This window comes from Poecilia reticulata, chromosome 22 (assembly GCF_904066995.2).
Source record: "Poecilia reticulata chromosome 22, P_reticulata-male-v2, whole genome shotgun sequence".
In the NCBI taxonomy this organism is placed as follows: Eukaryota; Metazoa; Chordata; class Actinopteri; order Cyprinodontiformes; family Poeciliidae; genus Poecilia; species Poecilia reticulata.
Genome location: NC_088851.1, coordinates 6,856,729 through 6,871,231, shown reverse-complemented (window position 1 = coordinate 6,871,231; position 14,503 = coordinate 6,856,729). Strand labels below are relative to the sequence as shown.

The window sequence follows — 14,503 nt, the reverse complement described above, 5'->3', positions numbered from 1 at the left end:
TCTAAATAACCATAAATACAGAGTGTCGAGCTTAAAACACACACCGTCATATTGGGTGACCGGCTCAACCTATAAGCTTAGACTTCCTTTTCCAGGCAAAATCACGTGATAAACCAACTGGCTAAAATATTAATACATCCCTAATGACTACAAATAGTAGAAACCTTTCATATGAATTGAACTGTACCTTAAAGTACAATTTAAGAGGATTCTATCCTCTGGTAAAAATCTTTGTATTTTACATGATCAAATGCTAGGTTTTTTTTTTTTGCATCACAGCTACGAATGAAGCTGATACAGGAATCACAACACACCGCTGACCATCCTGAAATAGGATTTAAACACCAGATCACTCCAAATTACTGGGTGAGGCTCTCTGTGGGTAGCAATCAACAACAAGGTTAGCATTTAGCAGTGCTTCATTATCTATAAATTAATGCAGTCAAATGAAAGTCAAAACTATTTGTGAGAAATGGTTTCAGGTCGACTTTGTTTCAGGTCGTTTTTCCTCCCCGTTACACGTGTTGCTTAATGTCACTGAAGGCTTAAGCCGTATCTCTCTTCGCCGTGTCCTCCTCAGTGCTTACCCACTTCAAGGACACTCGGCGCGTTCCACTTTCTCCACGATACTGGGGCTGTGCAGGTTTCCCGCTGAAGAATCGGCTGGAGTCAAACGAGATACAAGCGAAGCAAAAATTGGAAATAGATCACTGGAGCAACTAGCAGTTTTGCTTTTAACCATAACAAGATCTTGGGAGTTAACACAAAGGTTTTGGCGTCGATGCTTGGAGATAAAATTCTCATTTTTAAAACTGCAGGCTATTCTGCAATACAGTGATTAAACCGACACTGCAGAGTTCAACATCTACTGGTATTTGTTTTGTCTTTTTAAGCTGACAGAAATGCACCAAATAACTCGTTGAAAGTTGAAGTTGTTACTTACTGTGACTCCACTTTTTCTGATAGTTTGTAGCCATGAAATCAAATATATTCAGGTGATTCATGGTTGAATTTTGGTTGAGTGTAAACTGAGTGAAATAAGAAGAGCAAGTTAAATGGAGTAGCTGCCTTAGTGCTTCAAATAAGATGCATCTTATTCAATTTATTGCGATCCTGTTTTCTCTTTAATTAGCAGTAAAGGGATGTTCCTGCTGCTGGAGCAGTGAGGCTAGCTGTAGCCTCATTTAGCTGCTGTGGGAAAAAAAAGCCATTGAATTTAATGATGCTGATGGACAACTTTCCTGAAAGTTGATGCTGAGCAGGTTCCTTCCTCTCTTCACCCCTGTTGTTTTTATAGCCTGCCTCTGTTCTGGGAGGCTGAGACCAGAGAAAAAGAGGAGGCAGGCTAGAAAACAGAGAGAGAGAGAGAGAGAGAGAGACGAGGGGGGGGGGACCCTGAAAATATACGATCCTTCAGTTCCTCCCACAGTGAAGCAGCTGTCCTGCTTTTGCTTCGCTCCATCTCATGGCACACGGCTGGAGCAGGAACGGATCGTGTGTAAGCTGCAACATTTAAGCTTTGCTTTCAGGCAGCGAGCAGCCTGCAGGACATGCTAGCAGCTCCGACATTCACAGCACACGCTGTACCGACACACACTACCAGGACAACACAGTCACACACGGAGTTCACAGGCTGCACCAACGCTGCTGCGTCCATCATTCATTCATCAAACAATTTGGTGTTTTAAGGTGCGTCCATTCATACGCACACGTGTGTTTTCAGGCCTATTGATGTGATCGGCTTTCACTGGCGTCCTGCTGCTGAACCAGTGACACCGATCATCACACAGAGAAACACATTAGAAACTAATGGCTCTGCTCACCCCCAGTCCTGCTGTACAGTTGGTGAAGTATTATTATTTCCACATGCAGTTCGACTCAGTTATTCATACCGATTGCGGATTTAGCCTTAAAATTATTCAACCAAGAAGCTTGCGTCTGCGAGGCATCTATTATAAAACGGTAAAACATTGTGGAGGGCTTATCAGTTTTGAAGGAAAAAAAAAATCTTCAAGTCATCTTCAACTTCTAAGTAGAAAATTATTTTACCCTTCTCAATAATCAGTAGCATTTCTTTCCTATGATTGTTGAACAGCTATTTGTCATTTTTCGCTGGTATTTTGGATGTTTATCATTGTTGACCATTTGGAAAGCATTTCGCCAGCGTCCTAATTAGGGATGCACAACACTGGATTTTTGGTCGATATCCGATATGCAGATATACTAAAACTCATTTGGCCGTTAACCGATATCAGTACCAATATTTTTTTCTTATAACTACTTTCTGAAACTATATGGCTTCGCAGAATTAAAATACTGGATGCTCTTTCTCGGTTTAGCCTTCCAAATCAAGAGCCTTTATGTCTTCGTAGATAATCTGGGTTCCTTTAAATCGCTTTCTACATATTTAATGATACTAAAAAAAAGTTAACTTTCAGTCGTCTTCCCACAATAGCAGCTTCTACACTGAAGAGCGTTCTGTGGTTTCTAATCGGGGCCTGTGACGTAAAAACTCAAAGGATCCTCTTTCGTTAAATATCTTTAGAAAGGGCGAGAGCCAGCCGTCGACTTGGACTTTGTGTCCCCGAGGTAAGAAGCAATGCGCTGGAATGTGAGATGCCTCATGTTGTGTGTTGATTTATTTCCACACATCAAAACTCACAATGATGAGAATCCCCCAGCAACTTCTTCTGCTTAGTACATCCAGGCCCCCTGTACAGCTAATGAAAACGCAGCTCTCAGGGGGCTGCACTGTTACGGTCTGCTACAGCAGCTAATGATCTTCCGTTTTGATGATCTCTTGCTAAACCACAGTACAGCAATCTGGGACAAAAACTGCACAGGATAGTCGGGGTTTATTATATCAAGTACCAAGATTTGCTGCAAAAATGCTGCTTTCTGTTTCAGACCAGCCACACAGATAAAACTCCTGCTTAATGTAACAGAGGCACAGGGTTGTTGTTTTTGTAAAACTGAGCCTGGGTTGGTGGGTACAAGCAGACTGCTTGCTTTGTGTTTTTATTTAAACTGGTTTCAAATAATGATGACTTAAAACCGTTCATTATTAAACTTTTGTTATAGAGTCTAAGATTCAGGACAGGGTTAACATTGTTGCTTGCATGTTTTTGTACTTCCATTTGGGTGTCTGCTGTTTCTCGAAACAGCCTAAGTGCTTAAAAAAATAAACACACAGATGCTTTTTATCAATAAAGTTCATATTTATTAGTGTTAGGAAAATAAGCTGTTTCAAAAACGGATCTATCTGCAGACACTACCCTTCATCTAGCAATCCCAGTGATGCCTAGCCTGTCACCTAGCAACCCAAGCAAATCTTGGGTATCAGTGTATGCGCTGTACAATGGCTGCTGGAAAAGACGAGGGTTTTGTTGTTGACTTACTGCCCAGAAACCACTTTCTGCATTTTTGTTACCTGTGCAGGAGGCTCCACTTTTGCATTTCAAAGATTGTGCATCTGTTTGCAGTTGTTTTAAAATATCATCATTATCTAAAATGATTTTCTGTAAAAAAAATAAAAAATTAGTGGACATGGCCCAACCTAACCTGTTCAAAGAAGCATAACAGGGCACCTATAACTCTTGTTTTAGAGGAACACTTTTCACATTGATTGGCAGGGCAGTGACTCAGAATCGTGTCCTCATCATGAACACCTGAAGGACTGCAGGCCTTAGTATCTGGGGGTCATGTGACGCTGCAGGTGGCTGGCAACCTGGACCGTGTGCTGCTGCCAAGCTCCACAGTGACCCAGAGAGCTGGAGGAACTGCAGGAGCGGTGGCTGAATCTTCAGGAGAGGAGGCCTGTCGTCCTGCCTGAGAGAGCCAAACTCCTCCTTTCAGCACATTTAACGAGCTAACATTCCTTCTGTGAACTTTTACTCGTTTTCTCAGTGCTTATGTTCTTTGGTAGCTGTGACTCAGAGCCTTCAGTAATTTTCGTCTGTCTGGTCTCATTAAAGGTCACAGTATCTTTTGCATATGATGCATTTGAATAAATTACAGCGCAGATATGTTGGTGTCCTGGTAGAGACTTGTAACATGAGCTTTTAATGCAGCGGGACACAAACTCAAACATTTTTTAATTGTCCAACATTTGATTTGAGGACAATGGTTTAGTAAAAATCCCATATTAAGATATTTTAATTAAATCACTTGTGGCCATCCCTTCTCCTTGTACTTTCTCTGAATTGTCCCAGTTCTTCTCTCTTTAGTTCGTCCCACAGGTTTTGTCTTTATGCTTTGGATAATTGTTTGAAATACCCAATTTTTTTCAGTTTTGTGAGAGAAACTACCAGATTTTTGTTTAATGTATTCTGGTATTTCAAAGGTTTCAGCCACATAAACCTTTTCAAGGAACAAAAGTGGTTTTTCCTGGCTCTTTGCTTCGTACAAAGGGTCTGGACTATTGGCTGTTGAGAAATGGTTGATTGCTGGAAGCGTTGACTCTGAAGTATTAAACATTTGGAACTGATTTTACCGGATCTCTAGCATCTGGTGGGTGATGTTTGAAATATGCTAGTCCAATTGTGAAGGAAGCTACGCTATGAAGCTTATTGGAAATTGCGTGTGCTCTGAACAACCGTCCTCAACTGTGAAGAGAGAAGTGCCGATCTGTGCAACAACTCGATGTCATCGTTCACAACTCTTTATTCTGTTCTCTGGTGGGCCAAAATTATATTTAGCTCAATGAGAGGAATCCCAGATGGAACACTGAAGGGAGATGAGAATCAAGTGGCATTGCACAGGGAATCGATGGCAAACGTCATTGAGAAAGTACGGTCACATTCCCCGCCTCAGTGTGACCTTGCGAAAGGCACTCTGGCTTCCATTCAGTCTAAAAACATGTTTATGTGTTCCTGTTGGTACGGAGCGTCTCTGTGCTGCCCTGTGATGGATTGTCTCTCGCTTGGTGACCACAGGAAGAAGTCAGCCGCCCCCCACACACCTCGCAACACAAATCAACACGACTAAGCAAGGAGAGAAACAAGTGTAGACGACAGGATGGAACATTGTTAAAACCTGTGAATGTTACCAACCTCCTCTGATTTTGAAGTGATTGTATATCTGTTTCATAGTGTAACCGCTGTGAATTAATCACAAGACATGACTTTAAAACACCAGAGACGTAGTAGTCGTCTCTAATTTCCACTAGAAAACAGGAAATCCCTCTTAGGGTTGGTTACTGTTGTACCTTCCATTGAATTTAGTTGTTTTTTTTATTGTAATCCCTGTGACATCACTATATGCATTGTTTCATATTATTGCCAAAACCCACACTGTTAAGCTGCTGAACAAGACTTTAGTCAACACTTCCTCATAGAGTAGGCCTGCTCTGTATCAGCAGATGTAATTTACATCAATTAACATTTTTTGGAAACGCTAAATTGACTCTAATGATGTTATCAAGGTTTGTGGAAGAGATGCCCACAGCACCACAGATTCTCTACTGTACTTAACAGTTGGCATGAGGTTCCTTTACATCCTTACGAGGGGTGCCAGTAAATGTGGCAAATGATTGGATAGAGGATGTTCTCAATTATATGGCATGATTTGTGTACTCAGTGAAGCAATAGATTCATGCTGATCAAGAGAAATGTAATCACGAACCAGACCTTTTATGACCAGCGGTCAGCTCCATCTCAATACTTTGATTAGATTATCCTACAGTATTCATGCTAACTGCTGATGCCAAGGCTCTGCTTTAATAGTTTAACATAATTGGCACGCTTCTAATAGGCTATTGATTGAGTACCTCTTTTCCCATTGGAGCCTGACTTAAATCATAAGCAGGGTGTTTGTGTTTGCAGAAAACTCTCCAGCGCTGCTCTATTTCTGTCAGCCGTGCCCTCGAAGATAACACATCTGTCCTCCCCCTCTGATCCTGCGTAGTAACCAGAGAGTTTCCTCAAGAGTTTTCACTGGTAAAATCCCCCCCACCCCCTAAAAAAAAATCCACAAGGCTTGCACACATCTGAAACCCAGCTCTTTGAGTTGAGTTCACTGATGGCCACGCGAACCTCACCGCTCTCCGTCGTTAACCGTGATCTCATGGCGGAACCCTTTCTCCGGTGGCTTTTTTTAAGTGGCCTTTCGTCGGCCAACGGTGGAAGGCAGCAGGCCTCTCGGAGAGACAGTGCTGGCTTTCATGTCCGCCTGGCTCCGCTCCTCCGGCTCCCCGCTGGAAACATGCGGCCTGGTGTTTTAGACTCGGGGTGTAATTAACTCAGGGACTCATAAAGAGGCGTTCGCAGCAGGGCCGGTCTTGTGAGAAATTCTGTTCCCCTGTGAAAATCTGTTCCCCCTGTGTCGGGTGCGCGCATTGCAGCCAGAGAAGTGGATCCGGCGGATCTGACCATATTCACGGCGCTTCTGATCGATTTCTCGGTAAAAACTACTCATATAATCATGTCAATGTTGTAACTTTCAGTTTAATCGGCAGCTATCGAAATAAAAATACATACATAAATAAACGAGGTCTTGTGTGGAGGTCTTTTTACGCTGTTTTGTGTTATTTTAAACGCGAAGTGAATCGATCTTTTTTTCAGCTTTTGTCTCGTAAGCCTGACAAATAAAAGTCAGTCAACAAACACAGATTTCCAACACGTTGTGTGCATTTATAATTTTTCATTTCTGACAAAGGAGGAGGAGGGAAGCTGGCCGATACCAGGGCACAAAAATAAAGACTTCCTGAAAAGATCAGAGTATAAACTTTTTGGTAAATCCCGTTCTAATGTAAAATATGACATTACTGGATTAAGGAAATGTCTAGTATGCTATCACACATAATATTTTTTGAGAATTTGGAAACAGGTGCTTTTTATTTCTCAAAGTTATTGGAGAAGAGGAGAGAATGGATATTTCAGCTGCCTGAAATAATGTGTCCGGCCTCTCTAAAATGGAAACAAATTAATTTACCTGCAAAGTCTTTTACTGTGTTCATTCCCCTTATAATCAATAAGAAACCCTGTGATTTTCATAACATTTGCCCTTTTTTTGCCAAAGTTAGGATGGGGGAACAAAATATCTTAAGCGCCTGATAAAATCTGTTCCCCCTCTCTAAAATGGAAAAAACTTAATTTACCTGAAAAGTCTTTTACTGTGTTCATTCCCCTTATAATCAATACGAAATCCTGCAAGTTTGAAAACATTTGCTCTTTTTTTGACAAAGTTAGGATGGGGGAACAAAATATCTTAAGCGCCTGATAAAATCTGTTCCCCCTCTCTAAAATGGAAACACATTAATTTACCTGAAAAGTCTTTTACTGTGTTCATTCCCCTTATAATCAATAAGAAATCCTGTGATTTTCATAACATTTGCTCTTTTTTGCCAAAGTTAGGACGGGGGAACAAAATATCTTAAGGGCCTGATAAAATCTGTTCCCCCTCTCTAAAATGGAAACACATTAATTTACCTGAAAAGTCTTTTACTGTGTTCATTCCCCTTATAATCAATAAGAAATCCTGTGATTTTCATAACATTTGCTCTTTTTTGCCAAAGTTAGGACGGGGGAACAAAATATCTTAAGGGCCTGATAAAATCTGTTCCCCCTCTCTAAAATGGAAAAAACTTAATTTACCTGAAAAGTCTTTTATTGTGTTCATTCCCCTTATGATCAATAATAAATCCTGCAAGTTTGAAAACATTTGCTCTTTTTTTGACAAAGTTAGGATGGGGGAACAAAATATCATAAGCGCCTGATAAAATCTGTTCCCCCTCTCTAAAATGGAAACAAATTAATTTAACTGCAAAGTCTTTTACTGTGTTCATTCCCCTTATGATAAATAAGAAATCCTGCAAGTTTGAAAACATTTGCTCTTTTTTTGACAAAATTAGGATGGGGGAACAAAATATCATAAGCGCCTGATAAAATCTGTTCCCCCTCTCTAAAATGGAAACACATTAATTTACCTGAAAAGTTTTTACTGTGTTCATTCCTCTTATCATCAACAATAATTCCTGTGATTTTCATAACATTTGCTCTTTTTTTGCCAAAGTTAGGATGGGGGAACAAAATATCTTAAGCGCCTGATAAAATCTGTTCCCCCTCTCTAAAAAGGAAACAAATTAATTTACCTGCAAACTCTTTTACTGTGTTCATTCCCCTTATGATCAATAAGAAATCCTGGAAGTTTGAAAACATTTGCTCTTTTTTTGCTAAAGTTTGGATGGGGGAACGAAATATTTTAAGCGCCTGATAAAATCTGTTCCCCCTCTCTAAAAAGGAAACAAATTAATTTACCTGCAAACTCTTTTACTGTGTTCATTCCCCTTATGATCAATAAGAAATCCTGGAAGTTTGAAAACATTTGCTCTTTTTTTGCTAAAGTTTGGATGGGGGAACGAAATATCTTAAGCGCCTGATAAAATCTATTCCCCCTCTCTAAAATTGAAACAAATTAATTTACCTGCAAAGTCTTTTACTGTTTTCATTCCCCTTATGATCAATAAGAAATCCTGCAAGTTTGAAAACATTTGCTCTTTTTTTGACAAAATTAGGATGGGGGAACAAAATATCATAAGCACCTGATAAAATCTGTTCCCCCTCTCTAAAATGGAAACACATTCATTTACCTGAAAAGTCTTTTATTGTGTTCATTCCCCTTATGATCAATAATAAATCCTGTGATTTTCATAACATTTGCTCTTTTTTTGACAAAGTTAGGATGGGGGAACAAAATATCTTAAGCGCCTGATAAAATCTGTTCCCCCTCTCTAAAATGGAAAAAACATAATTTACCTGAAAAGTCTTTTATTGTGTTCATTCCCCTTATGATCAATAATAAATCCTGCAAGTTTGAAAACATTTGCTCTTTTTTTGACAAAGTTAGGATGGGGGAACAAAATATCATAAGCGCCTGATAAAATCTGTTCCCCCTCTCTAAAATGGAAACACATTCATTTACCTGAAAAGTCTTTTACTATGTTAATTCCCCTTATGATCAACAATAATTCCTGTGATTTTTATAACATTTGCTCTTTTTTTGACAAAGTTAGGATGGGGGAACAAAATATTTTAAGCGCCTGATAAAATCTGTTCCCCCTCTCTATAATGGAAAACAAAGAATTTACCTGCAAGTCTTTTACTGTTTTCATTCCTCTTATTATCAACAATATTTCCTGTGATTTTCATAACATTTGCTCTTTAAAATAAAGTGTTAAAGCGGGGGAACCGTTTATTTTAAATGTCTGTAATGATCCATTCTCCCCGTAACATTGGAATAAATAAATACATTCTATTAATTCTTTATTATTTTTCCATATAAAGTTTGAAGTCCAAAATGGTTTAAATAAATATGACTGTTTCACAATCTTTATTAAATGTATTTTATGTTTAAATATTTATCAACAAATTTATTACATTTTTTTTCTGATATTGCATCTAACAAAGTACATTACAATATAAAGACATACGGTGTTTTCTGGAAAGTCAAAAATCACGTGACACTATTCCTTCAATCAATTATGGAAATATCCATGTCCGCTCGGCGTTTGGCAGGTTGTTTATCACTTTTTGCTTTATGTTAAGCCAAATATTTCATTAATATAAGGTAGCTATGGAAAGATGGTTTAAATCACACAATGAAGTGCAAATATTTTAAAAACACAGTAAAATACTTTGCAGGTAAATTAATGTGTTTCCATTTTAGAGAGGGGGAACAGATTTTATCAGGCGCTTAAGATATTTTGTTCCCCCATCCTAACTTTGTCAAAAAAGAGCAAATGTTTTCAAACTTGCAGGATTTCTTATTGATTATAAGTTGAATAAACACAGTAAAAGACTTTTCAGGTAAATTAATGTGTTTCCATTTTAGAGAGGGGGAACAGATTTTATCAGGCGCTTAAGATATTTTGTTCCCCCATCCTAACTTTGTCAAAAAAAGAGCAAATGTTTTCAAACTTGCAGGATTTCGTATTGATTATAAGGGGAATGAACACAGTAAAAGACTTTTCAGGTAAATTAAGTTTTTTCCATTTTAGAGAGGGGGAACAGATTTTATCAGGCGCTTAAGATATTTTGTTCCCCCATCCTAACTTTGGCAAAAAAAGGGCAAATGTTATGAAAATCACAGGGTTTCTTATTGATCATAAGGGGAATGAACACAGTAAAAGACTTTGCAGGTAAATTAATTTGTTTCCATTTTAGAGAGGCCGGACACATTATTTCAGGCAGCTGAAATATCCATTCTCTCCTCTTCTCCAATAACTTTGAGAAATAAAAAGCACCTGTTTCCAAATTCTCAAAAAATATTATGTGTGATAGCATACTAGACATTTCCTTAATCCAGTAATGTCATATTTTACATTAGAACGGGATTTACCAAAAAGTTTATACTCTGATCTTTTCAGGAAGTCTTTATTTTTGTGCCCTGGTATCGGAAGTGAATTATTTCTCAAAGTTAGCACAGGGATGCATTTTTGGGCAATATGGATCCCAGTGCTAATTTGAAGAATTGAAGAGTTAAGAGTGAAATAACGTTTTCTACATAATGAGGGTAGCTCCAAGAACTGCTGTTATAAGTTTTAAATCAATAGGATAATATTTGAAGGGAATAGAGAGGGGTGCATATTTTGGCAGGCTGGAAATTTGCCCAAAAACGCACCCCTGTGCTAATTTGAAGAATTAAAGAGTTAAGAATGAAATAACTATTTCTACATAATGAGAGTAGCTCCAAGAAATGCTGGTATAAGTTTTAAATCAATAGGATAATATTTGAAGGGAATAGAGAGGGGTGCATATTTTGGCAGGCTGGAAATTTGCCCAAAAACGCACCCCTGTGCTAATTTGAAGAATTAAAGAGTTAAGAATGAAATAACTATTTCTACATAATGAGAGTAGCTCCAAGAAATGCTGGTATAAGTTTTAAATCAATAGGATAATATTTGAAGGGAATAGAGAGGGGTGCATATTTTGGCAGGCTGGAAATTTGCCCAAAAACGCACCCCTGTGCTAATTTGAAGAATTAAAGAGTTAAGAATGAAATAACTATTTCTACATAATGAGAGTAGCTCCAAGAAATGCTGGTATAAGTTTTAAATCAATAGGATAATATTTGAAGGGAATAGAGAGGGGTGCATATTTTGGCAGGCTGGAAATCCATATTGCCCAAAAACGCACCCCTGTGCTAATTTGAAGAATTAAAGAGTTAAGAATGAAATAACTATTTCTACATAATGAGAGTAGCTCCAAGAACTGCTGGTACATGTTTTATATCGATAGGATAATATTTGTGGGGAATAAAGAAGGGATGCATATTGTGGCAGGCTCAAAATCTATATTGCCAAAACATGCATCCCTGTGCTAATTGGGGGAAATAAAGAGTTGAAATGATTTAATCTCTTCTACGTAATTACACTTGTTCTCTGAGCTAATGCTATAAGTTTCATATCAACAAGACGGATGCCAATATTTTCAGGCTCATAAATTAAGTTGCATTTCCTCCTACATTAACAGACTAGAAGTGAAGCATGATATAAAATGTTCTACATAATGGGTCTCTGTTGTAATGCTTTTGAGCTATTATGGTATCAAAAGACAAAGCAGAGAATTTCAAACCATTTGCGGAGAACGTTTACAACAGACACGGACTGAAAAAAAGTTCGACTCATATGTGTCAATAAAAGTGTAAAAACCGTATTTATTTCAAATAATTTGCGAAATAAAACCCACCGTATTAGGGATTACATGGTTAGGAAACGTGATAATGTTACAAATATCTTAAAAATTTCCTCTTCGGTCATATTTTTATCCGTTTCCTCGTCAATATGCGAGAGCTTAGAGCGATGCGCGCTCCCGCGACAGGGGGTGCAAATTTGGGCAGGGGGGCTTTTCTGGGCATAACACCGGCGCTCGTCGTGCCAGCTCCGGTTGGGCGGCGCAGATACCGCTGCAGATGTTTTCAGAGCTACACCTGCTTCCTACGACACAATGAGTTGGTCCAATACAAAAAAATAAATGGCGGAATTTAAGCTTGTTGGGGTCTTGCAAAAATCTGTAAGAGTGCTATAACGAACTACTACTGAAATATACTAGGGCTGTTGTAAAATAATATTTTAGTAATTTAGTACTATATTGATTATTTTTTATTATTAATCGAGTAGGCTGCTCGAGAAATCTCTCTCTCTCTTTCATCCGCTCACCTGTGTAAATACACCTGCACCGCTCTTCCCACCGTTCGCTTTCAAACAATAACCACGCAGTTCCAGGAGGAGAAAGGCTGCCGTACTCTTAAGTATCGCTCCAGTCCATTTAAAGATGCTGATCAGTCTCCCGAAAAAACGATAAAAACCCGGAAAATTTAACGTAATGCTGCTAGCATTTAGCAACTCATAGACGGAAGTGCCCAAAACAAATAATGACCCGGCTGTAACACGGTGCGCTAAATAATAAAACATAATTCAACGAAACTTCGAGGCACATAAATTTTTCTTGAGGAATTTTAATAATTGCTCAAGAAAAATTTCCTCGAATCACTCGAGGAATCGTTTTAGCCCTAAAATATACGATCTCTCTCAACGAGGGCTGAAATGATTAATCGGATCAATTGTGATTAACTATTGAAATAATTGTCAACTAATTTAGTAATTGATTAATTGTTTACCATTTGGTGAAAAATGGCATACTCGGTGCTGAAATGAAGCCAAAACTATACAAGAAATATTTACATGCTGCATTTAAGATGAAAGTACATTCATCTGCAAACATGTTTTAGCTTAACGTACTTAAGCAATAGCATACTATTGCATTCTAGGAAAAAACATTATTTTCTTATTTGAAAAGGAAGTGAATTATTTGCATCTTTTACTGTGTTTCTGATATTGTATTTATAAAGGCTTAAGTGTGATCTGTAGAACGTGCCACTTTATTTTTAATTCAGTTAATCATCATATTAATCGATTAATAAAGTAATCCTTAGCCCAAATCTCTACAACAAGCCATTCGTTGATCTAGACCAGACTCCGTATTGGCTGGTGGCAGACACGCGTACTGATGGGTTTTCTTTTCTCCTCCTTTCTTCCCGTTTCTCCAGACTTTTACAGCTTGGTGCAACTCACACCTCAGAAAAGCCGGCACGCAGATCGAGAACATCGAGGAGGACTTTCGGGACGGGCTGAAGCTCATGCTGCTGCTGGAGGTCATTTCAGGTAGAGAGCCCCGTTCCTAACAGGATTAGACGGATGCAATCCGTGCTGCCACCAGCTGCTTCAGGACAGATGGACGAGAATAGTTTGACATTTTAGAATTTTTTACATTTGTTATTATGCGTTCCTGCTCTTGTTTGATTTATCAACCGATCAGCCTGCATTGGTGTCAAGTCGAGCAGAAAGGGCTGAGCTTTTCACTTGTTGATGTTAGCAGTGTTTTTTTAGCTTCAGATGGATCCAGCACTCACAAAAGGAATGCTGCGTTTTTACACTTCAGGAAATAACATTTTTATTTTCTTTTTAAAAAATAATTTATTTCTTTATTCATATTTTGTGATATGTTTCTAATAGTGTCTAAAATGAGCTTAAATGTTTAAATAAAAACATTCAGAATAATTCATTACTAAAATAATTAGTCGAAGCCCTTAATATCAATAAAAGCTTGGAATATGTTGCTCTCTTTGCAATATCCTTCATAATATATACATTTTAAATCTTATAAATCAACATTTTTGATGCTATTGCAGTTTATTCAGATGCATCTGTAAAGGCTGTGTTTTCAAATTGATCTATTTTCTTATTTCTAGTTTAAACTTCTGTAACAGGAATGTGTTGGCATAGTAATTAACACCGGCAGACATTTGTAGTCAAAACTAGGTTGGTAACAGTTCCCTGGTTATGTTTCTGAAAGCTGAACCATGTCGTCATCAGCGCTGCGTTTCTGGTTCCAGGTGAACGCTTGGCCAAACCAGAGAGAGGCAAGATGAGAGTCCACAAGATCTCCAACGTCAACAAAGCGCTCAACTTCATCGCCAGCAAAGGAGTGAAGCTGGTCTCTATCGGAGCAGAAGGTAAGAGATGCTGCAGAGAATGAGATGAAGATCCTACGTGTTTCCCTACGGCTGCACAGTTTTCACTTAGATTGTCCACGAATGACTAATAAGGGCCAAACAAATCCACAACTACTGTTCTGATGTAAAAATACAACAAAACGTCCTGTACCATGTTCCCTCTCTCTCCCTCGTTACCATGGCAGGGCCGGTGGCTGCTGTGCTGTTTAATGAGATCCTGACTGCAAACTGCAAAGTCTTGTGGCGGTGTCGCTTTCGCTGCACTTTATTAGAGTAGATCTCAGGATCAGCAAATCCCCCTCAGGAGCCCAGAGGCTCCTCGTCGTTTAATGTCCATCCTTCTGCCATGAGAGGCTAAGCAAGTCTTTAACTGCACAAACGCTGCACTTTCTTCCCGCCGCCTACCGTCGCAGCCTTGCACACGTCCTCTCACACGTTGGGGAATGACAGAATTTGCGTTTCACTTCAAGCGAGCAACATTCTCACGGATTCA

General features: G+C 38.8%; 1 protein-coding gene across 5 annotated transcripts in view; it reads left to right on the top strand.

Moving 5' to 3' along the window:
- actn1 (actinin, alpha 1) overlaps positions 1–14,503 on the top strand; it is a 65,490-nt gene that overhangs the window by 23,089 nt on the left and 27,898 nt on the right. For all 5 annotated transcript variants that reach the window (XM_008398970.3, XM_008398967.3, XM_008398969.3 and 2 more), the window contains exons 2-3: positions 13,045–13,159; positions 13,891–14,010. In XM_008398970.3, coding sequence (XP_008397192.1) covers positions 13,045–13,159; positions 13,891–14,010 — 235 coding nt within the window. The remainder of the gene's footprint in view (positions 1–13,044; positions 13,160–13,890; positions 14,011–14,503) is intronic.